This window comes from Geotrypetes seraphini, chromosome 19, assembly GCF_902459505.1.
Source record: "Geotrypetes seraphini chromosome 19, aGeoSer1.1, whole genome shotgun sequence".
In the NCBI taxonomy this organism is placed as follows: domain Eukaryota; kingdom Metazoa; phylum Chordata; class Amphibia; order Gymnophiona; family Dermophiidae; genus Geotrypetes; species Geotrypetes seraphini.
Window position 1 is genome coordinate 33,909,852 of NC_047102.1, and position 23,469 is coordinate 33,933,320.

The following is a 23,469-nucleotide window of genomic DNA, read 5'->3' on the forward strand; positions in this document are numbered from 1 at the left end:
CCCCTGCATTAACCACACATTCATTTTTGTGGTAAATCCTCCCTTGCTGTGGAACTCATTCTACAAATTAATTACAGACCTTTCTTATGTTTCTGAAAAGCACAGTCATATAATGCTGTTTGATAAATCATAGTGTTCAATTTTTCTCAATGAGTTTGGAAATGTTTATATTTTGTGGTGAAAGAACAGGCTTACACATTCCATATCAAGCGTTTGGCAGCTCTTCTGGCATTCAGATCCCGTGGTGCCCTGAGCAGCGTTGGTGCAGTTGAAGTAATGCATGGGAGGGTTACACACTGGAAGATTCAAAAACAAAAGACAATGTTCAACTAATATACATAAATGCAACTAACCAACCCGATAAATCAAAAGAGAAAAATGCAGAAACACCCCGAGAGAAAGGATTTTACCATTATTTCAATTAGAGAATGACACGGTGACAAAATTCATCACCATTCCCGTCCCCGCGGATAACCACGGGAAATAATCCCATGTCATTTTCTAGTGTCTATTTCAACCTCAGTCCTTCTACACCAGCATTCTTCAAAGCAAAGCTGGGCCCATTGATATTCTGATTCTTATGTGAGCCAAGGATAATGAAGCCATTGTGACATCACTGATGTGATTGGCTCTTAGGCACTGGTGGAATGAGGCATTATGACATCACAATCTCAGCTTTGGAATGTTGCTGATCAATCTCAGCATTCTTCAAAGCAAAGCTTGCGGGTCAGTGGTTGTGGCCATTCATACTCTGATTCTTATGGGAGCCAAGGATAATGAAGCCATTGTGACATCACTGATGTGATTGGCTCTTAGGCACTGGTGGAATGAGGCATTATGACATCACAATATCTGCTCTGGAATGTTGCTGCTCAATCTCAGCATTCTTCAAAGCAAAGCTTGCGGGTCAGTGGTTGTGGCCATTCATACTCTGATTCTTATGGGAGCCAAGGATAATGAAGCCATTGTGACATCACTGATGTGATTGGCTCTTAGGCACTGGTGGAATGAGGCATTATGACATCACAATATCTGCTCTGGAATGTTGCTGCTCAATCTCAGCATTCTTCAAAGCAAAGCTTGCGGGTCAGTGGTTGTGGCCATTCATACTCTGATTTTTCCCTCTCTCCTTAAAGAATGACATGAAGATGGTTTCCCGCGGGGACAGGGACAGTGATGAATTTTGTCACCATGTCATTCTCTAATTTTAATCTCATGAGGAGACAACTCTGCTTGTACATTTAGGAGAGGACCTGAGCTTGGTTTCCCCAACCTTGGTATTTGCTTCGCAGTTAGAGCTCAGGGAGTCTGAACCATTAGGCACAGCTGCACCCACTGGTCAAGTTTCTTAGGTTCCAGAGGGTGCTAGAGGTCCCCTATTGAGAGAGCATATCCTCAAAAGCAATTCGTTTACAATTGAGCTGGAACCTCAAATGTAACAAAGAGGAAACTGCCAGGCCACAAAACAAAAAGAGAAAGATGAAGACAGTCCACGCTCAGTGCTGCAACAGCATGCGGGTTATAATTACCTCCTCCCCACCAGACTTTGTTTAGGACTGCAGGTTAACCTCCCGCATGCTTTTAGTTCGAATTATAATTGCTACTCCCTGCTGGCCAAATATCTTCCTGCCCCTCCCCCTTATCTTTCTTTGAGTTGCAACAGAGATTTCATATTTTTATTAGAAGAGAAATGAGCTTCCTTTTTTTTTTTCCTGGAGCTAGGCCCGATTCTATGTATACAATGCCCAAAAAAATTGGCGCCAACTAGAACATGTTTAATGCAATTCTATAAAAGGTACGTGCACGTTATAGAATCGTGCTAAGGGCCAGTGCATGGCCAAGGAAAGCTAGGCCTAAATCCCTGCTCCTATGTGTCTAACTTTTAGGAATGCCCATGCCTAGGCTTACCAGATTTCCTGTTTGGAAAACCCAGACCCTTAGATCTGCCCCGGGCCCTCCCATCCCTGCCCTGTAACACCCTAATTCTGCCCCCAGTCCTGCCCTAGCCACACCCCCAGCTGCTTGCTCTTGTCGGGGAGGGAGAAAGTCCGCGCATGCATGGATGCCATGTGATGATGTCACGAGCACATGCGTGTGATGTCATCGCATGGCATCCATGCATGCGCAGACTTCCTCCCAAGGGCTAGGGTGGGACTGCGGGCGGGATTAGGGCATTACAGGGCAGGGATGGGTGGAACTGGGCAGGCCTAGGAGGTCCACATTTTCTTATTGGGAAATCTGGCAACAGTAGTTTTGCAAGGCAGATGATACAGGGCTACTGGTCTTATCATTGTTTCAAAATGCATCCTTTAGGATTTTTCATTACCTGGAATTGTGTCACCTCCAATACAGTCCAGCTTGCCTTTAATGCATTTGCTGTAAGAGAAGATAAATTATGAATAGGGCTTCTGGATTTCAGTTGGCATCATAAAGCCTAGTAAACCCCTTTTTATTTTAAAAATAGAGCCAACCAAACTGCTGTTGCTCCAAAGACAACCCTCTATCAAGCTTCAATGCTTCTTCTGGCTCTGCTATGCTGCTTGTCAGTCAAACTGAGCCCACAACTTCCCCCGTTTGCTGTTTACTGGAAAAGCAAAGGAGTTTGGGACATGACTGAGAGCCATGCAATATTGGCTACCGGGATATTAAAGAGAAAGAAAGAAAGAAAAAGATTTAATAAAAGGTTGGGGGTTATTTGCCAATGACTATTATGTATTATTAGCTGAGTGAAATGTCATTTCTGGGACCCGTATGGATTCATGGCTCCGACTCTGAGGCTTTTTCCCTATTGAATAAAAAGAAGAAAATAATCTGAAAAAATTAGACTTGATTAAGGTTCAATATAACCCCTGTTAAATGATAACATAACTATAGTGGGTTGACTTACGATATCATCTTAGGATTTGGACCACTAAGGGCTCCTTTTACGAAGACGCGTTAGGGCCTTCACATACGGAATAGCGCGCACTAAATTGACCCACGCGCGAACCGCTACCGCCTCCTTTTGAGCAGGCGGTAGATTTTCAGCTAGCGTGCGCTAATCCGGTGTGTGTGCTAAAACCGCTAGTGCACCTTCGAAAAAGGAGCCCTAAGTCTTATTTAAAACCATTTTATTAGGTGGATGTTACTATGTTCTAGGCAGATTTCCATGTCCCTTGTTTTGCCCTATTCATAATTTGAGCATTTGAGGTTGTAAAATGGATGTTGCCAGCACTTGGATATCCATCTCATGCATTTTCAAAATACAGGCGAGATGGACACCCGTTTGTAGCATTCTAACTTGGACGTCTCTATTTTGAGTTGGATGCCCTTTTGAAAATGCCGTTCCTCATGGCTGTGCCTGCTAAGTGAACCACAATATTTAGTCTGTAGGTACATTTGTAGGAGCTGTGTCATCCCTGGATTTTATGGGAGTCTCAGGTAACTACCAGGAAATAGCTTGACGGGCAAGACATGCGGAAATCCAGCTGGTGGGTGGGAGGTAGCAAGAGAGGCGGTGGAAAGGAAAACGCTGACGGAGTTCAAAGAAGCGTGGGATGAACACAGAGGATCTAGAATCAGAAAATAATATTAAATATTGAACTAAGGCCAGTACTGGGCAGACTTGCATGGTCTGTGTTTGTATATGGCCGTTTGGGGGAGGATGGGCTGGAGAGGACTTCAGTGGCTGGGAGGGTTTAGATGGGCTGGAGAAGGTTTTAACGGAGATTTCGGCAGTTGGAACCCAAGCACAGTACCGGGTAGAGCTTTGGATTCTTGCCTAGAAATAGCTAAGAAGACAAAAATTTAAATTGAATCAGGTTGGGCAGACTGGATGGACCATTCGGGTCTTTATCTGCCGTCATCTACTATGTTACTATGTTATGTATGTGAATATAAGGCATTGGCAGTACAATACTAGGCAGGATCCTCCAAGTGTCCATAATTCTTCCTATAGGTCTTACCACACGATTCCATGTTCATGAATGATTTCTCCAGAAAGAACAGCAGATCCCTTGTGGTAACAAGGGCAGGCATCTCGGGTCACACATTTTCCAGAATCATCCATATAGAACCCTTCCTTACAGGTGCAGCCATCAATTGGGATAAACTTGATGTCACGTGTCACATCAGGCTCACTGATATAGCGGCAGGTGGGTTGGCAGGAACTGATGGAGTAGCTGTAGGATTGTGACTCGGCACAGGAATGCGTGTATTTGTCTTTGGGGAATAAAAATCAGCATTATGATCAAATATTTTGGCCAAACAAGTAGTGTGTACATTTCATTTATACATTGGACCATTTTCAACTGGGATCTTCCAGCTTCAGAACAAAAACATACAAAAGACAGCTTTCAAAGACACCTGTTCTATGGGAGGAAAAGATGCTTTTGAAACTTGCCCAGTACATAAACTCCTTTACATTTGTACAAGTGAAATAATGTATAAAGCATTTTATATGCTTAAGGGCTTCTATACAATTCTGCGACCACATATACAGGTATTTATCATCAGATTCCATCGTATTTGCAACAGGTTTTGTCTGTATATAAGCCAAAAAGAAGCTTAAGATCTCTACAACAATGCGATTGGTTGTGGATACTGTACTACGGTTACCATATGGCTCCATCTGGGTTTTACTTTCGCTGAAAGCAATGGAAGTAAATCCCGGATGTCTCAATCCATCCTCCTTTTTCTGGAGCCATATGGTAACCCTAAACTGTACATTATGCTGTAACGAATCACTGCATTTTCAGTGGCCGCGGTAGGTTTATGGAACAAGTTGCCAGGTAACATACGGCTGTGTAAGAACATTGAACACTTTCGCAGGCATCGTAAGACTCATTTACTTGTACAAGCTTTTTTAAGTTAGACTAATTGATCAAAGAGGAAATAAGATTATAGAACAAATCTTCAATCAGTGCAGTGATATGGGGATGTTTGTGTTTTTTTAGATTATTGTTCTTTACAGTACATGGAAAAGGATAATGTAGATATGAATGTTGCTGTTTGTGAGAGTTGGATTACGTCCCTCTGTTAATAATTTATGTTTGTTTATTTTGTAACGTGTCTAGGGATCGGCGAGATATAGATTTTTAAATAAATAATTAAAACATGCACCTATTTTTATGTGATCTGCTTGTAGGCTTTGCTGGGGATATACAATGCATTCTTGCTATTTGCTGAATAGCTTCTGTGCACGACGGGGGCATATACATAGGTGGGTCTGATTGGGTCAGGGCCCACCCTATTGGGGCTCAGGCCCACCCAGCAGCGGTGCACATCTAACAGCTGGGCATGGAGAAAACCTCCACGGCCTTGCATCTCTATCACTGCCTCCCTCCCGAAGGGCCAGTGGCGGCAGCAATGATTCCTACGTGCTGCCTGCAGCTAACCCGAAAGCCTTCTCTGCCGTTTAAAATATATACATTGGGTCCGAAATTCACCTAGCGGCGCTCAGCATTGGCGTTATGTTCATAAATTCAAAGGCAGGCCACGTCCAGGCTTCAGCACAGAATTTCTGGGTTTGTGGCACTGGTTAAGAGCAATATTCAGCACTTAACCAGCTACAGGTTACTGCATAAAGAAGGGACTGACCTTTATGAGGTCCTATTTATGAAGTTAATCTGGCCGGTTCTGAATGTATCGGCACTTAACTTGCCAAGGGTCGACTCCTCCTCCAGAATGCCCCCCAAATAAGCAGTTTTCATTTCAGCAGCAGTAACTGGTTAAATGCTAATGGACCAGGAAGTGAGGTCAGAAGGGAGCATGAGCAGCAGGTGGAAGATGCTGCTTGTGCCAGCTAACATTTCAAGAGGTACGTGGGGACGGGGGACACCCAAGTGGGGGGGGAGTGCATGTGATGGCAATGCCGGATGCTACTGCCCCGAGCGCCAAACCTTCCTTGCTAAGCCACTGGCGGCCACTGCTAAATGCATAAATCATCTTGAATGGGCCAGTGGGTTTTCAGCAGTTTCTTCTCTGAGACAGGAACTTTCTCTTGGTTGTTGTCACTCACTGCAGACATTGGCTCTCCATCCACTTAACGAAACTCTTCTTATGGTGCAGGCACGGACATAGGTAGAAAAAACAGCACACAAGCAGTCTTCACTTTTCTCACAACTGCAGGTTTGATGTAAACAAGTCTGTGAAATCAAAACCCAGTTATCGTCATTAATTATCATTACCCTTGAGAAACAGCATTTCATCACAGTTTAGAATGTGGCCTGGCATCCCGCATCCATTTACAACGTCCTGGAGTCTGTTCTGCATTTCTAGTCTCTATACTGTTAACTTTGATTTAATATGTAAAAGTTTAACCCTTCATTCTATAACTTGGCACCCAATGTTAGGCATCAACCCCTTCTATATATGGTGCCCAGATTTGCACACACTCCAGGGGGCAAATTCTAAAAATGGCATCCCGATTGTAGGTGGCATCCTACTGCTGTCTAATCAGCTAATCTGGATGCACGTTTTTTGGTTTTTTTTTTTAAACAATCCGAGGCAGGCTGCTACATTGTAGGCATCTTCACAAGCCTAGGGAGGCACATAGGGCCTTAGGTGAACTTAGGCGGCTCTAGGTGTCTCCCGCGATAGGCACCTGAAATTTAGGCCAGCAAAATGGTTGCCTACATTTCAAATATACGCAGCCGCTGAACTGATCGCGGCAAGGTAATCTCCCTGTTGCGATCAGTTTAGCGGCCACGGCAGAGACCCGTCCCCCCCCCCTCCCTTACGAAGACTACCGGCAGGAAGGATGCCCAGTCCATCCTGCCAGAACCCCAAAGCCACCTCCCCACCCCCGAATGCCTGCAGCAGGAGGAATGCCTAATTTCTCCTGCTACCAGCCCCCAAGACATCCTTCGTCAAAGGACCTATTATTCTGGAAACAAACAAACAAAAAAAGTTTTAAAAGACGCATTGACAGATAATTCAGCATTACCGTATAGTAGGAATGTGGATCCACCACACTATGGCATTTTTCAAAAGGTCCTTTGGTGTCAGTCAGCACAGAACACCAGCGCTGTGCATATTTCTCTGGAAAAAGAAGGGAATAAAGCACGTTAGGGTTTGCTTAAGTAGTTGCCTGTATTTCCCAGTAGGCCACCAAGGCCTACTGGGCAGATGTACTAATAGGTATTAATATTAAACCCCATGTTAGCTACTGTATTAGCATCTTCAAGCCAGCCTCGGCTCCCTTCTGACGTCACTTCCAGGTTGCAGGACCAAGACGTGATATCAGAACGGAGCCAAGGCCAGGCAGCTGGGGCAGAGGGACACACGCCGCGGCAGAGAAGAGTGGGAGCGCGTGGCATAGCGATGCCAGCCGCCACCGCCTGACACGCCAACTAGAGAGTTGCGCGGGGACAGAAGTCCCACCCACCCCGCCTGTCCCCGCTAGGATCCTCTCCATCCCCACCCATCCCTGCAAGGAATTCCCTCCATTCCCGCCCATCCCCATAAAAAGCAGCAATTCCTTCTGACCGGATCATCAATTCCACAGTTTCTTTTGCTGTTTTCCTTGTGGAATCTCTTTGGTGGAACCCTTTTCTTGTTTTCTGTTCAGGTAATTAACTTATAAACCCCCTCTTTTACTAAGGCTGACGTGTCCATTATATTATTTGGACGAACCCTGCTTCCAAAGCCTTCCATCCCCGTGGGAGTCCCGTTGGCCAGAGGGGGGTCCCCGTGGGAGTCCCGTGGGTTAGGGGGGGATTCCCACGGGACCCCTGCAGGAACCGCAGGATTCCCGCGATCCCTGTTCCCGTGCAGACCTCTCGCACCAACCTCCCTCGCGATGCCACTGACATTTAGTAAAAAGGAACATTTTTTTTTAAGGAAAGCAAAGTGTAGGTAGTCTGCAAAATTCATGCAGCACATTGTGAGTTGCACCTATTCCAGCTCCAATAAACCCCAACAACACTACAAGACAACTATGGAGTGATGGCAGCATAAAACTCTTCACAATCTATACTGTACAGCATGATGTGTTTTACTAGACATGATATATTTGACCATTACCTTCCAAATACAGGAAAAATATAAATGGCTTATTCAGGCAAAACTCAACTTATGTTTCCAAAAAATAAACTTTATATGCATGAAGACAATTTTCAATAAGCCTGATAAATTGATTCCTAAATTACCCTTCTCTTCGCTGAGGGTGCAAGGATCTTCAAATATGGTTTTAGCATTGGGACAATCAGCCTGGGTCTTCCAGGTGTTAGCAAAAGCAGCCGCTGTTCCTTCCACGGTACCACTGATGATTTTGAAGTCATCTGCCTGGACGTCGTTGAAGTTTCCACAGAGACCTTGTTGGAAAAACAGGAAACATATGAATTCTTTCTGACAGAGGTTTCACTGTAGAGGAAAAAGATGGTAATTGAGTGCTTCCTACCTTGAGTCTTCTTCTGTAAAGATGGGTCTGCAATTATGTAGGCTTGCATGATGGGCACAAGCTGGATTACTATCATGAAGTCGTGATTTGTTGATACAATTATGTAGAAACTTGTGGGCTGTTCGACTATAATATTAGCTATGAACAAAGGAATAATAAATTACATTTAGCATGAAAAAACCCCATAAACATCATTTTCTTTCAACAAGCAGCATTGGATCAAGCGTACAAGTGGAAGACGTCATCTAGTCTCCCAAAGTTCAAAGTATTATAAAGTTCTGAGCATGCACAGCCTTTCTATGGCACAGCAGTCTCCTGAACTCAGATTTGTTTCTTCTACTCTGCTGAATGGACATATGACAGTGCTCTTCCAACAAAATTCTTATTATTTGTACTCTGGTTTTCAGAGGCAAAACTCAGTGGACATCTTATTTGTATGACAAATTTGCCTGAGAAACCTCTTCTGTGAACTATGGGCATGGGAATGAGGCACTAAGGACACGGGACAAAGGCATTGGGGGCACTAGGGTCATGGGAAGGAGGCACTGGGACACTATGGACATGGGAAGGAGGCACTGGGGGCACTAAGGACAGTGGACAGGCACTGGGGGCACTATGGACATGGGAAGGAGGCATTGGGGGCACTAGGGACCCAGGACAGAGGCACTGGGGGCACTAGGGACACAGGACAGGCACTGGGGGCACTATGGACATGGGAAAGAGGCACTGGGGGCACTAAGGACACTGAACAGAGACACTGGGGGCACTAAGGACACAGGACAGAGGCACTGGGGGCACTAGGGACACAGGACAGGCACTGGAGGCACTAAGGACACTGGACAGGCACTGGGGGCACTATGGACATGGGAAGGAAGCATTGGGAGCACTAGGAACACAGGACAGGCACTGGGGGCACTAAGGACATGGGAAGGAGGCACTGGGGGCACTAAGGATACTGAACAGAGACACTGGGAGCACTAGGGACACAGCTGGGGGCACTATGGACATGGGAAGGAGGCATTGGGGGCACTAGGGACACAGGACAGAGGCACGTTGTCACATATTTTCAAACAGGAAACCTCAATATTTTTCTTCTTGAGAAATGGCTGTGAGATGGAGGTGTTTTTTGGACGTTATGAGCGTGATGTCTCAGGTGTGACGTGGACATTCTGTTGAAAATACTCCTCATAGCAGCACAATTTCATGAAAAAACTGGCAAAATTATATTATTGATTTTATAAAATTTAATAAGAAAGAAAAGCAACAGAGTAGAGATAAACTAGTAATCTAGCTGGTATCAGAATAAACTTACCCATTGAAATAGGACACTGGCTATAAATGCCATTTATGAACACGCTGCCATCATCTTTGATGTGAACCATCTGGCAGTACAAGAAAATAAGATGGTTAACAAGCCAGGGCCACAAACCGTACATTGAGTAGATATCAAAAGAGCCACTGAGCAGCAAAGTTAACTGGTTAGTTTTAACTGGTACCTCTGTCCAGATATTCAGCCATAAATAACCAGATAAACCACTGCTTAAAATTTCTCCAATTGGTGCTAGGGGCTGGCAGCCCAAAAGTTTTGCTTTAATTTTATTTCACTTCCCGTGTCGTTGCAGGGAGATTCTCTTGCCGTGATCAGCTCAGCGGCAATGCGATTCTCTAACCTGTGACATAGATGCCGGTTAGAGAATCAGGGTGGTTAGGTGGGGTTAGGCGTCAGTCCATCAGGTCAGACATGATTCTATATAGGACGCCCATGTGCGATTCTCAAAAGCCGCTTAGGCGGCTCCTGAGACCGGGCGTCATATATAGAATCAGGCCCTGAGTGTGCACTCTTTCCTGATTGTCATGCGTGTGCACACTCATTCACACATACATGCAATTTTAGGAAAGTGTGTGCACTCTTTGCATAGGGGGTCTACAGTTTGCAAACCGCGCACATCATTATTGTCAAATTTAAAACAATCCCCCGTCCTCTCCGAAATTCAGACTGCAGGAAATTGTTGGTGATCTCCCATAGTCCGTGGCAATACTGCAAATTCAATGCTGGCACCATATCTAGTGACTGGCATTGAATTTCCGGTCTATTTTGGCCAGCCGAGACATAACCAGCAAGGCCAATATTTAGTGGCTCAGCCGCCAAAGATAGACCACCCTTTTAGGTGGCACTAGCTGGCAAACTTACCCAGCGAGCTGCTGACTATTGGCAGTGACTGGCTATGTCACGCAACATAGCCGAACCCCGGCCAATTCGCTAAGTTTCATATTCAGTGGGAGATAGCAATCTTTCTCTCCTTGAATATCATGGGATAGCCAGCTATATGCTATTTAGCCAGCCAGGAGCCGTTCCTCAAAATTGCACGTTTATATTTTATTATTTGGATTTATTTCCTGTCCTCCCAGAAGAGCTCAGAATGGGTTACAAATTTACATGCGTAATACAGTCTAGTAATGCAGAGCTTGACATTTTAGATCATGATATGATAGCAGTCAAAAAGCATGGCAGTACTTAATAGGAATGACAGCATGGGGTGGTTTGACATCGCGGTAACAAATAGTACTTAACAGTACACGTTTGCTGAAGACTGGCTGGGGAAGGGTCTCGGGGTGTCCTTGCAATGTCCTTATATTGATTAAGAGAGAGAAATGTCTTTTTCTCCCCCCTAATTTATGGATCACAATTGCCTTAATGTTGTGAGAGAAAAAAGATGATTTTGTTTTTTCTGTGTATTTTGGTTGTTTTATTATGTTTCAAGAATTACTTGCTTGTCTCCAACTTCTGGTGCTGTAAATTTGGAAACTAATAGGCATCACACGAAAAGAGAAAAAGCGTCTTCAGATAATTCAGAATACTGCCGTCATACTGATCCATAATGCCAAAAAATATGACCATGTAACACCCCTTCTAGTTAAATCTCACTGGCTTCCAATTAACCATCAAATCACTTTCAAAATTCTACTTTTATCATTCAAACCCTCTACAAATGAACCCCAATTCACAGTTAGGGGCCAGCATTATTTGCAGAAAATGATGCCAATATTTCCCAAATGCTTTTTGCGTTTCTAATTATTACACATTCACTCTGTACTTCTACTTTACACACTTACAGTATCACTCCCATTTATTCTAATAGAAATGCTCTTCAAGCAGGTTTCGACAACTTCCATGCCATATCTGCGGATTTCTGCCAGAACTGTGAATTTGTTGTCATCAACAAACTGAAACAAAAGATGGCAAAGCGAGTTAGGAAAAAGAACTACTTACAATTCACAAAATTTGATGAAAATGATTATAAAATGGTACATGGAAGACCAATTCTACTTGAGACCCTTCTAAGCAAATAGCAGAACTTCACCCTATGCAATGCATAAATCCCATTACGAATGTATAATAATTCATGGTGATTAAGCAATAGCAGGGTATGTTAATGGAAGGCTTTGCTGGGGAGCTAAGATACCCATTGGAGCCAACTTTTTCCTATGAATTGGGGTGCTAAATCCAATGAAAATTTCTCCATCCGTGGACACATTTAAGGAGGAGTCTGCTCAACAATGGGGGTGCTCAAGCACTCGTAGCACCCTCAGAGCTGGTTCTGAGAAACCAAAAAAGCATGCTGTTCCACAAGGGGGCCATATTCATTGACTCACCTACTCATAAGGTACTTGTATGTGGATACTTCTGAGCCCATGTACTTTGCACTTCAATTTTTTTAAAAGAAACTCTCATGTCACTAGATAGAAAAGTATCCAGATACTTTCTTCCTGCTCTTTCTTAATACCAGAGGACAGGAGAAAATCTACATAAGAGCAATTGAAAATTCAATTGTAATGTATGTTGTCTTGTGTATATCATGCAAACCAAAAAATAAGTCCAAAACTATTTATATTTATACAACACTATGGCCTTGAGTCTATAAATGGCACCTACCAGTGCCAAAAATTGAAAGCACCATTATTAATAATAATAATACTTTTATTCTTATATACCGCCAAAGCCATAATAGTTTGAGGCAGTTTACAACAAGAAGTGCTGGACAATCAGGGACTTTTTGAAATGCTGTTCGAATAAGCACTGCTGACCAGTGTGTTCAGCAGCAAAGTCTGGATGTGCCTCTGAATATTCTTATGGCTTGTCCTGATGCTTTGTTGATAATCCCAGGGTCGAAGCAGGGAACTCCCAGAACTTTTTCAGATAGAGACAATATTCAGCATGCTAGACGGATAACTAGCTCTATAATTTAGGACAGATCTGGATATAGGTCAGATAGTAGACTGTCCTAAGTTATTCAGATAAGTTATCCAGAGAACAGACTGTATATATATAATGTCTTTCCGTCATTCTTAAATTGTCTTTAGTTTATAATCTTTTGTAAACCGTGTAGAACTTATGGCTACGCGGTTAAGAAGCACGATGTTATGTTATCTGGATCAGTTCCAGTGTGATTCTCTTAACTCCATATTCAGCGTCTGTTACTATATGGATAGCGGCGCTCAATATTCAAATATTTTTTTAAACTGTTGCAGCCAGCAATACTGGCTGTGGCAATATTTTTTAATATGGAAACTACTGCCACCTTTCTTTTCTATCATACCGTCCTTAATAAAAAATTAAGTTTTCAAAAATATTTCCACACACAAAACAAGATTTTTGGTGCGTAAACAAGGCTTTTGATAAGTGCTCAACACTTAAGCGCATACATGTAATACCTATTGTATGTGGAGGGGGGGGGACGACAGAATGGATATTCCCAGGGACAAGGTTGGGGCAGAACTTGCACTTACTTTGGGGTTTCCAGTGCGAAACATTTCACACATATTCTCAAAGTCGGTTTTCTAGGGAAATTTTCCCCTTTCAAAAATGTAGAAAGTGTAAAAAGTAACCAAATACATCTGTGTTTGAAAGTTGCCCAATACAGTAGGAGCTCTGTTTCAGTTCACCGATGTACAGTATACGATGAGGTTCACTTCAGATTTAACATGAATTGGTTCACCTATTGCTAAGTGAAAGAATAGTCTTGGACTTACCTTTGAGAAGACATAAGTACATTCTCCATAGAGTGAGTAAGACGTTCCATCGTAAGAAGTGATACGAGAACCCCCTTCTATGGAGCAGGTCCCGGAGCATGGGATGTCTTGGCACTTCCAATGGCCATAGCTACAATTACTAAATAGGAGGGGAAGAATTACTGAAGAGCCTTCCAAACAATCCATCCCGTTTTTGCATTATGGGAGTAGAAAGGTTTCCAAATAACTTAACTGCTCATGCTTTCTTTCTGAAAATGTCGGGGCTGATAATAGAGGCTTCTGCTCACTTTAATCATACTAGACGGGCTAGCTACCTACATTCAACAGCACTTAACTGGGCAATGCCATTGAATTTCGGTAATTTTGCATTCAGGCAGAGTCAGGGAGGAACTAGCAGAACTGCGAATGCTGGTATTATTCAGTGGCAGAACCCACATAGCTAAGTGACCAAAGAAGACTACACAGGTGCTGGCAATGAATATTGAGCAACAAAGAAAACATGGGGAAGGAACTGTACACGTCAACCTGAGATAAAGCGGAGTTTATTGAACACAATCAGCTATTATAATGCAAAACATATAAAATGCCCAATCTGTCTGGCGATTGGCCATTTTATATGTTTTGCAGAATAACTCTGCTTTATCTCAGAGAAAGGAAAATGGTATAACCAGGGGACATAATTTGAGGTTGAGGGATGGTAGATTCAAGAGCAATGTTAGGAAATTCTACTTTACGGAGAGGGTGGTGGATGCCTGGAATGCGCTCCCGAGAGAGGTGGTGGAGAGTAAAATGGTGACTGAGTTCAAAGAAGCGTGGGATGAACACAGAGGATCTAGAATCAGAAAATAATATTAAATATTTTACTAAGGCCAGTACTGGGCAGATTTGCATGGCCAGTTGGTGGAGGATGGGCTGGGGAGGGCTTCAATGGCTGGGAGGGTGTAGATGGGCTGGAGTAGGTTTTAACAGAGATTTCGGCAGTTGGAACCCAAGCACAGTACCGGGTAGAGCTTTGGATTCTTGCCCAGAAATAGCTAAGAAGAAAAAATTAAAAAAAATTAAAATTGAATCAGGTTGGGTAGACTGGATGGACCATTCGGGTCTTTATCTGCCGTCATCTACTATGTTAGATTGACGTGTACAGTCCCTTCCCCACGTTTTCTTTGTTCTGTATTTACCGTGGAGTTGTTCGCCTTGTATTTGAGATTGAATACTAAGCAGCACTCACATAGATCCTGGGTAGCAGTCGAAAATGTGGCTACAGCCCCCTCCCTCCTTCCTTCCCCCCCCAACATGGTCCATTTCTTGCCGAGATCAGACCTCCCCTCAGAAATCACATTCTTTTCTGAGAGACTACCTTACAACCCTAGTGGTACAGTGGGATAACCCAGGCAGGAGCGATCCCCACTCACTCCTGCCCCTAACAGCTCCATCAGGCCATGAGCTCTAGCGGTAATCTTACAGCAATGCCACTAGATGTCAGCTATCCATACATGAATACAAATATAGGGAGAAAAGCCACGCAGAAATTTGTAGGGGAAAATAGATATTCACTAAAGGGGTAATTCCATAAGGAAGGTGCCAATATTTAGATGGCGAGAATGTGCATTAATGGGAAAGGGACTGAGACTTGTATACTACCTTTTTGTAGTTACTCAACCATACTCAAAGCAGTTTACATAAATGACCAGATTACTGCTTATCTGGGCATATGCATGCCCTCCTCTCCCTTCCCTGGTCTTCCTTGTCCCTCCCTCTCCCCAATTGGGTGCAGCATTTCTCCCCCTTCCTCCCTCTTTCTCTCTTTGTCATCCCCCAGTCAGTGGTGCAGCATTCAGAACTCACTGCTCTTGCTGGTGTCAGGCCTTCCTCTGTGCTGGATCCTGCCTACTTCCTGTTTCCGTTAAGGCAGGACTCAGCAGAGAGAAAGGCTTAACACCAGCAAGAACAGCGTGTTCTGAATGATGCCACTGCCGGAAGAAGTTCTCGGAGTCAGACCATGATGCCGGTCCTCGCTCGGAGCACTCTCTTATGGCCTGTACCCGGGGTGGACCCCACCCCCCTTGGTACACCAATGTACGTGTTGATCTTTAGATGGCCAAACAGGTTGAAAAGGTGACGCTGAAAGCCTAGAAGGATGCTTGGGTACATAGGGAGAGAAATGGCCAGTAGGAGACTCGGTATAAGACTCTGATGAGACCTCATTTAGAATATTGTGTACAATTCTGGAGGCCACACCTTCAAAAAGATATAAGCAGGATGGTGCCAGTCCAGAGAAGGCTATTAAAATGGTTGGTGGTCTACATCAAAAGACATATGTGGAAAAGATTTCTATATGTATACTTTGGAGGAAAGACGGCAGGAAAGGAAACTCTAGAGTGAGAGGACATGGGATGAAGTTAAGAGGTGATAGGCTCAGAAGTAAACTAAGGAAATATTTTTTTACTGAAAGAGTGGTAAATGCATGGAATAGTCTCCCTGTAGAAGTGGTAGAGACAAAGACTGTGTCTGAATTCAAGAAAGCATGGGACAGGCACATGGGATCTCTTTGGGGGGAGCAAGAGATAGTGGATGCTGCAGATGGGCAGACTGGATGGGCCATTTGGCCTTTATCTGCTGTCATGTTTCCATGTCACAGAGGGGTATCACAAAGGAAAGATGCAAGATCACATTAACGGAGGGAAAGGAAGGAGGAGAAGATTAAAGATGTGCAGAATTTTGCTTTGCCCCTCAGCAGAAGTTTCAGCTTCCCCAGCAGAAGTGCCAGAGATGACCTGGCAGGTCTGAAATGGGACATGCCAGGGCCCCAGGGATTATGAGGCCCTGTTGAAATAGCGCAGGTTGCATTATTCATGTACCATGGGAGTCAGTAACCTGAGCTACTGCTGGTTAGCGACTCCCTCAGTAAATTAAAGGTAAGATAAAAGACCAACGTTTACCACACTTTGATAACTACCCCTCCCTCTTAGTGGTTTATAATTAAAAAATTTCACTAGCTCCAAATAATTTGGAACAGCTTCAGAGCAAAAAGTTATCAGTAGAAGCTGCCAAAAATATTTGTGCCATCTGGATTCTATTTTATCCTATAAACTCCCAAGAACATTGCACTGCCATTTTCTGCAGCAGCGAAAAACCATCACTATTGTTGCTTCATAATAACATGATGATAGCCAGCTGCAGTAATAAGTGACAATATCACATCATGAAATATTCAGAGTGATTACCATGTGCTGCATGGAAGAGATATGGTTGTGCCTGGTTTGTATGTGTTGTTGTTGGAAGTACAGAAGCACTCTTCAAGGAGAATGCAACCCAAAAAGTTGATATCATCAAGCACGGCCCCTAAAGAAAACAAAAATGCCATTAATCAAACACTCAAACATCAAACAATGTTTAAGTCAAAGCAACGTGCCAATAGTAGTCTAAGATTTCTTGCAGCTAGTTAGAAAACTAATATATGGAAGAAAAGAAGGATAACATGGCCTCACATGAGAAATCACAGGAGCAACATCCAAACAAGACACTAGGCATAAACAATTGAAGCAATGATGAGTTTTATTATATCCAGCATACAGTGGCACAAGCTTCTCAACTTTCCTCTCCAAGGCCACTTAAATCATTTTGAACATCAGGGCAGGATATAAATATTACAGAATCATCATAGCAGGACAAATGGTAAGGTGATGACCACGGCCATTAGTAGAGTACCATACGGCAAACCTTATCCACTTGAAAAGCATATGATTTTCTAGTGAAAGGCTTTCAAGCAGCTATCAATATATTTTGAATTAGCTGGAGGTACACTAAGAGCAGACGCTATAAACTCCTCAGTTTCCAAGCTATTAGAACTAGAGACGCAAGGTGTAAGTGAAGAAGCTGGCCCTCTTGTTTTTTCCAAATCATCCAAATTGCTGACGCTTTAAACCACATGAGCTCACCAAGTTCTCTCATCTTGAAGATCCATTAGAGCAACACTCAGTGTCCACCGGTTAAGGCATATTCTTATACCGAAACTTGATTCCTTTTAGGGACTCACCTGGAATACTGTGTCCAGCACTGGTCGCCGTACATGAAGAAGGACACGGACTACTCAAAAGGGTCCAGAGAAGAGCAACTAAGATGGTTAAGGGGCTGGAGGAGTTGCCGAATAGTGAAAGATTAGAGAAACTGGGCCTTTTCTCCCTTGAACAGAGGAGACTGAGAGGTGACATGATCGAAACATTCAAGATAATGAAGGAAATAGACTTAGTAGATAAAGACAGGTTGTTCACCCTCTCCAAGGTAGAGAACGAGAGGGCACTCTCTAAAGTTGAAAGGAGATAGATTCTGTACAAACGTAAGGAAGTTCTTCTTCACCCAGAGAGTAGTAGAAAACTGGAACGCTCTTCCGGAGTCTGTCATAGGGGAAAACATCCTCCAGGGATTCAAGACAAAGTTAGACAAGTTCCAGCTGAACCGGAACGTACTCAGGTAGGGCTAGTTTCAGTTAGGACACTGGTCTTTGACCAGCGGGCCGCTGCGTGAGCGGACTGCTGGCAAGATGGACCACTGGTCTGACCCAGTAGCGGCAGTTCTTATGTTCTTATGGCTTCATGTTTTTAAAGAATAAATTTACAGCTTTTGGTTATGACATCTCTCTTGCCTCTTTTTGTTGTACGACTGTTACAGTATGGCAAGACTTTCTCTTTGATGGCTCCTCTTGTTTAGTGATCAGTGTTGGAGAACCAGCTCTGTCATGGTCAGTTGGTGCACTTGGGGACTCATTATGCGGCAGCTGTGCTGTAACTTGTGCAGCAGTCTAGGTATGAGTAGAAGTGGAGAATAGGTACAAAGAAATACGCAGGTCCATGGAATCATAAGGGCATCTGCTGCAAGACTTGGCAATGAAGGAAGGATGGAGCAGTAAAGAAGCTTTGAATTCTTTTCACTAGCAATGACATGAATTTGAAACATTCCCTAGTTTCAAAAGATGGACATCAGAATGTCTGGATTAAGGGATCATTTGTGTAAGTAACTTATGATAACCTTGCTGCTGATTTTCTCCAAACCATGTCTTCTTTGGGCTCGTAACATTTCGCCAAACACACTTTGGATGTATGCTGCTGTGAGGAAAATTATTTTTCGTCTAGGAATTTGGAGATTTTGAACAAATTTGTTCCGTGGTCAAATCGTTCTTTAATGACTTGTTGATTCCCCGTCTTACAAACCATTTCTGATTTCAAAGAGAGTAAATGAGTTGCAAGGCCTTCGGATCCTGATCAGCTAGGAAAGCTCTGGCAATTGAATCCTCTGGCTCAGATATGGTGGATCGATGGAATCATAAAGTGATTGGATCAGCTTGCTCCATTTAAAAGGCATATTTTAAAAAGATCCTCACTGTACTTACAGAACAGTTGAAGAGAGAGAAAGAATAATTTGGCATAAGGATGCAGTAGCTACCAAGAAAAGGCATTTTTTAAATTTATTTTATCATTACTAATGTGCGCTAGCGTTTTTAGCGCACGCAGCAGATCAGCACGTGCAAACCCCCACGCTATGCGACTAGAACTAACGGCAGCTCAATGCTGGCGTTAGCATCTAGCACACGCGCTATTCCGCACGTTAAAGCCCCAACGCAGCTTAGCAAAAGGAGCCCTAAGTGGGTTACATTAAAACATACATATTTTATCAAAAAACAATATAAACAAAGCAGAAAAAATACAACATCAACTTCTACTCTTTACAGCCTGATTATTTGCATTCTTTTCCAATTCCTTATTCACCATCGAGAACTTTAAGATCTATTCAAGACAATAGGTTAGTAATACTCTCTGTTCATAGCGCTAGGTGCGAGTCTACACGAAATAGAGCGTTCTGTTTTGCAGTTCCAAACCTCTGGAATCATTTGCCGTGAGAGTTAAGATTAGAGGCAAATTTTAAATCTTTTAAAATTAGAGGGGGTCTTTTACCAAGGCACGCTAGCCGATTTAGCGCCTGCTAAACGCTAACTCGTTCATAGAGTATAATGGGCGTGTTCGCATTTAGCGCATGCTAAATCAGCTATCACGCCTTAGTAAAAGACCCCCCTATGTTAAAAACAGGGGTTTTTTTTCAAAGAAGCATTCGGACAAGATTTGAATCAATCTGAAATCACTCATATCTTCTAAATGTTTTGGATCTTCCGTCAGCAGTCGTGTGAAATCTTAATATGATATTATTGTTTTATTTAGGAGTGAAGGTTTCCTTGTATGCTTGCTGTTTGTACGGGTTAAGTCTATCCTATTTTTTTAATTTTAAATATTTGATTGTAGTTTGTAAACCGCTTGGACCAGTATAAAGAATGAATGAGCGGTATAACAAGATTAGTAAACCATAAACTATCATGTATCATCCCCTTTCTCAATATCAAAGATTTAGAATTTAACTACAACACTAAGCCACAAATAAATGAGTTTTTTTAGCAGTCGCCTAAAAAGTGCAGCATTTTTCCACAATCCTAAGCTACCTGGCAATGTGCTCTGTGGTCTTGAGCCTCCAGTAGAAAAAAGTAGCTTGGCTTCTTGATACATGGAGGGGCATTTTCAAAAGTGCGTCTTAGTCTGACTTTGGATGTTCAAGAGTTGGAGGCGGGGAAACATCCATTTTCAAAACTGCTAGAAAATGATCTATTTAGACGTCTTGGCCCTTAGGACATCTAACTTTTTTGGCCTTTTCAAAACATCCAATTCAAGCCCATTTGGACATGAGAGGGGCGAGCATCTTAATGGACTGGTCATGCAGACATCCCAAAAAGCTCTTCATAAAGGGTGCCAGGTATATATTTCACCAGAACCCCCTTTTAGTGTATGGTGAGGCCTCCATAACTCTCCCCAAACCTACTATACCTACCTGTCTACCACCCCAACAGCCCTTATGGCTGCACATGTCACATAATGGCAGTACAGTAGGTTTTGGATGAGTTTTTGTGGGTTCAAACTTTCCAGCATAAATGTAGTGGATAGAGTGTCTTATGGGCCTGGCTCCTCCTCTCTATGGTTCACTACTCCACCCACCAGGTTACTTAAGACACCTGTGTGAGGCTTTAATAGGCTTTCCCATACCAGGTGCTGCTGTTCTAGAGATAGAGTAGGTATGCACAGGGCGGGATTAACCAATAGGCCAAGTAGGCACATGCCTAGGGCCCAAAATGGCCAAGGGGGCCCGATGAAGTAGGGCATCAACATTGTTTTTTCCAAACAGCGATGGGCCCCTCCAGCATTGATCGGCAACGCGGGCCCCACCCCATCAATAGAAAGTAAGACAAGCAAGCAACGCGGGTAAGAAAGGCAACGGGAACTGTAATTGTGCAAGCGGTGCTGCTAGCCCAAAGCTTCCCTCTGACGCAGTTTCCTGTTTCTGCCAGGGCGCATGGTGGGGCGGGGCAGGGCACGGGGCCCAGTGTACTTGTGTGCCTAGGGGCCCTCGACGAATTAATCCTGCCCTGAGTATGCATTGTTTAATTTACATCTTTGGGAGATGGGAGAGGGTCAGTGACCACTGGAGGAGTGGAGGGGGACATACCTACATCTCTTCAGTGGTCATCTGGTTAGTTTGTGTACCTTTTTGGCCCTTAGTCACTTTTAAAACAGATCTAACTCTGAACGTCTAAATGACGCCCTGGTTGTCTTGAAAAAGGTTTGATTATCCCTGCAAGATGTCCAAACGCTAAGCCCACCCAAATCCCATCCAAACCACACCTATTACATGATCCCTTAACATTTAGACATCCTGGAAGGTGAATGTCCTGCAATATGTCTAAAAAAAAATTAGCTCTGAAAATCAGCACTTGGATGTTTTTGCAATTAAAATGTCCAAGTGCGAGTTTATGCCATTTTTAGACATTTTTCTCTTTTGAAGATGAGCCCCATAATATACAGAATCAACCATCAATTGCACTGTTGTTTCTGATCTCAACCTGTTAGGCAATACCATGGTGCTTTAGCATAAAGAGTTTGATGAATTAACAGCAAAACCTTATCCTGAATTGGACATTTTACTGGCAAACAATAAAGTTGTTTCAAAACTGGTATTAAATGCATTGATTGACTCCCTGTAACTTCTGGTTCTAAATAATTATTTTTCTTAGCAAATAAATTATCAGCCAATGTATCAACTTCAACCCACTCTCCATTTCCGACCATCTGTGACAAAATGGCACGCATTGTTGAATATTTCGATCCTATTGATTTTCTTTACACTGAAGGTTTCCAAGTGGCAGAAAACGTAAGTTGGAGTGAATTTTCTCCAATATTACCTCAGCAAGCTCTAGAGGTATTTAACATCTTGAATATGATTTCATATCCATTGATTTATGTTCAATGGTGATATAAAAATCTTTGAAAGATGATCATGCAGACCCAGTGTCATGTTTTGCAAATAAATCATTTAAAGAGGGTGTACAATATATCCTTATAAGGGGCCCTGTCGGCCGTATGCCAATTTCAAGACTTTGAACCAAGACTATTCCCCTTTCACATATCATCTGAATTCAAGTTGTCCTTTGCCCCTTGAAACGTCATTAAAAAAAACCTTCCATGACATAATGCATGGTACTACCTATTTCTTCCTGTAGTGATGATTCTAAGTGGTTTTGCAAAATAAGATTTGTGGAACTTGCTATTTAATTGAGACAACACTGTTTTTGCAATTAGCTTCATTCATGGCTGACGACTACTTTTTGGGAGATGAAACAAGATACTGAGAATCAAAAAGTGCATGTACCTTCTGGACAGAAGCAGCCATCCATACAGTGATCTTCACAAATCTGAGATGTCTCATGGATGGAACAGGTATCTTGGCAAGGTATGCCACATTCTTGGTACTCCATGCTGATAGGGCAAACTTTGGCTGAAATAATGAAAAAACAGATGAAAATCAAAGCAAATTCATATTGCCACAATTCACAACAAAGTACAAGCAGCAAACATGAAATTATAGGCTATATAAGTACATTAGATAGAGTGTGAGCCCACCAGGACAGATAGAGAAAAATGCTTGAGTACCTGAATGTAAACCACTTAGGTTAAAATAAATAAATATATATATATATGAAACAAAAAACTATTTCAGCATGCAGGAATGCAAATGAAAACTTTGGTCCACAAATTCTGGTCATCAATAATCCACTTTCGTTTTTCTGATCCTGATCAATAATTCATAAACTCTAACTCCAAAAGTTATTGAAGACATGATGTGAAGCAGTGAGCCCCGTCAGTTTGGGTTCAAGTCCCTTCCACAACCGCAGTACCTGTTGATGGCTGATGGGGACGCCCAATCCGCTGCCTGGAACTGCCAAGGTACTGCCTCAGCAGTGAAGCTGGTGGCCTCCTTTACAGACACAAACGCTGGTGTCCTCACACATGCTCAGTTCACACATGAAATGAGCATAAGAACATAAGAGCTGCCCTACTGGGACAGACTGAAGGTTCATCAAGCCTGTTATCATATTGATAACAGTGGCCAACCCAGGTCATAAATACCTGGCAAGATCCCAAGGAGAACTAAGCAGTGGATTTCCCCAAGTCCATCTTAATAATGGCTTATGGACTTTTCTTGTAGGAAATTATCCAAACCTTTTTTAAACCCTGGTAAGCTAACTGCTTTTTCACCACATTTTTTGGTAATGAATTCCAGAGTTTAATTACATATTAAGAATTATTTCTTCTGGTTTGTTTTAATACTACTTAGTAGCTTCAATGAATGCCTTCTAGACCTAGTATTTTTGGAAAAAAATACACAAGCGATTCACATCGTCATATCTCCCCTAAGCCATCTCTTCTCCAGTCTGAAAAGCCCTAGCCACTTTAGCCTTTACTCGTACGAAAGGTATTCCATCCCTTTCATCAGTTTTGTTACCCTTCTCTGTAACTTTTCTAATTCTTTTGAGATGCAGCAACCGTAATTGCGCACAGTAAGGAATACTGGCATGGGTGGCTGGAAAGGAGGTCACCCTTCCCAACATAACTGGGACCCACCTATTTAAAGACCTAGGGAACCTTGGGAACCCTCTCTTGGACCCCACAAAAGCCCTCCATCTCCCA

General features: G+C 43.0%; 1 protein-coding gene across 1 annotated transcript in view; it reads right to left on the reverse strand.

Moving 5' to 3' along the window:
• The window catches only part of LOC117352357 (mucin-5B-like), a 133,121-nt gene that overhangs the window by 94,838 nt on the left and 14,814 nt on the right, over positions 1-23,469 (reverse strand). Inside the window, exons 8-19 of the mRNA XM_033928789.1 lie at positions 22,151-22,276; positions 16,636-16,753; positions 13,412-13,550; positions 11,495-11,605; positions 9,693-9,762; positions 8,381-8,518; positions 8,130-8,294; positions 6,926-7,020; positions 5,999-6,125; positions 3,945-4,200; positions 2,327-2,376; positions 196-296 (exon numbers count right to left, since the gene is read on the reverse strand). Of these exons, the coding sequence (XP_033784680.1) occupies positions 196-296; positions 2,327-2,376; positions 3,945-4,200; positions 5,999-6,125; positions 6,926-7,020; positions 8,130-8,294; positions 8,381-8,518; positions 9,693-9,762; positions 11,495-11,605; positions 13,412-13,550; positions 16,636-16,753; positions 22,151-22,276 (1,496 nt within the window). The remainder of the gene's footprint in view (positions 1-195; positions 297-2,326; positions 2,377-3,944; positions 4,201-5,998; positions 6,126-6,925; positions 7,021-8,129; positions 8,295-8,380; positions 8,519-9,692; positions 9,763-11,494; positions 11,606-13,411; positions 13,551-16,635; positions 16,754-22,150; positions 22,277-23,469) is intronic.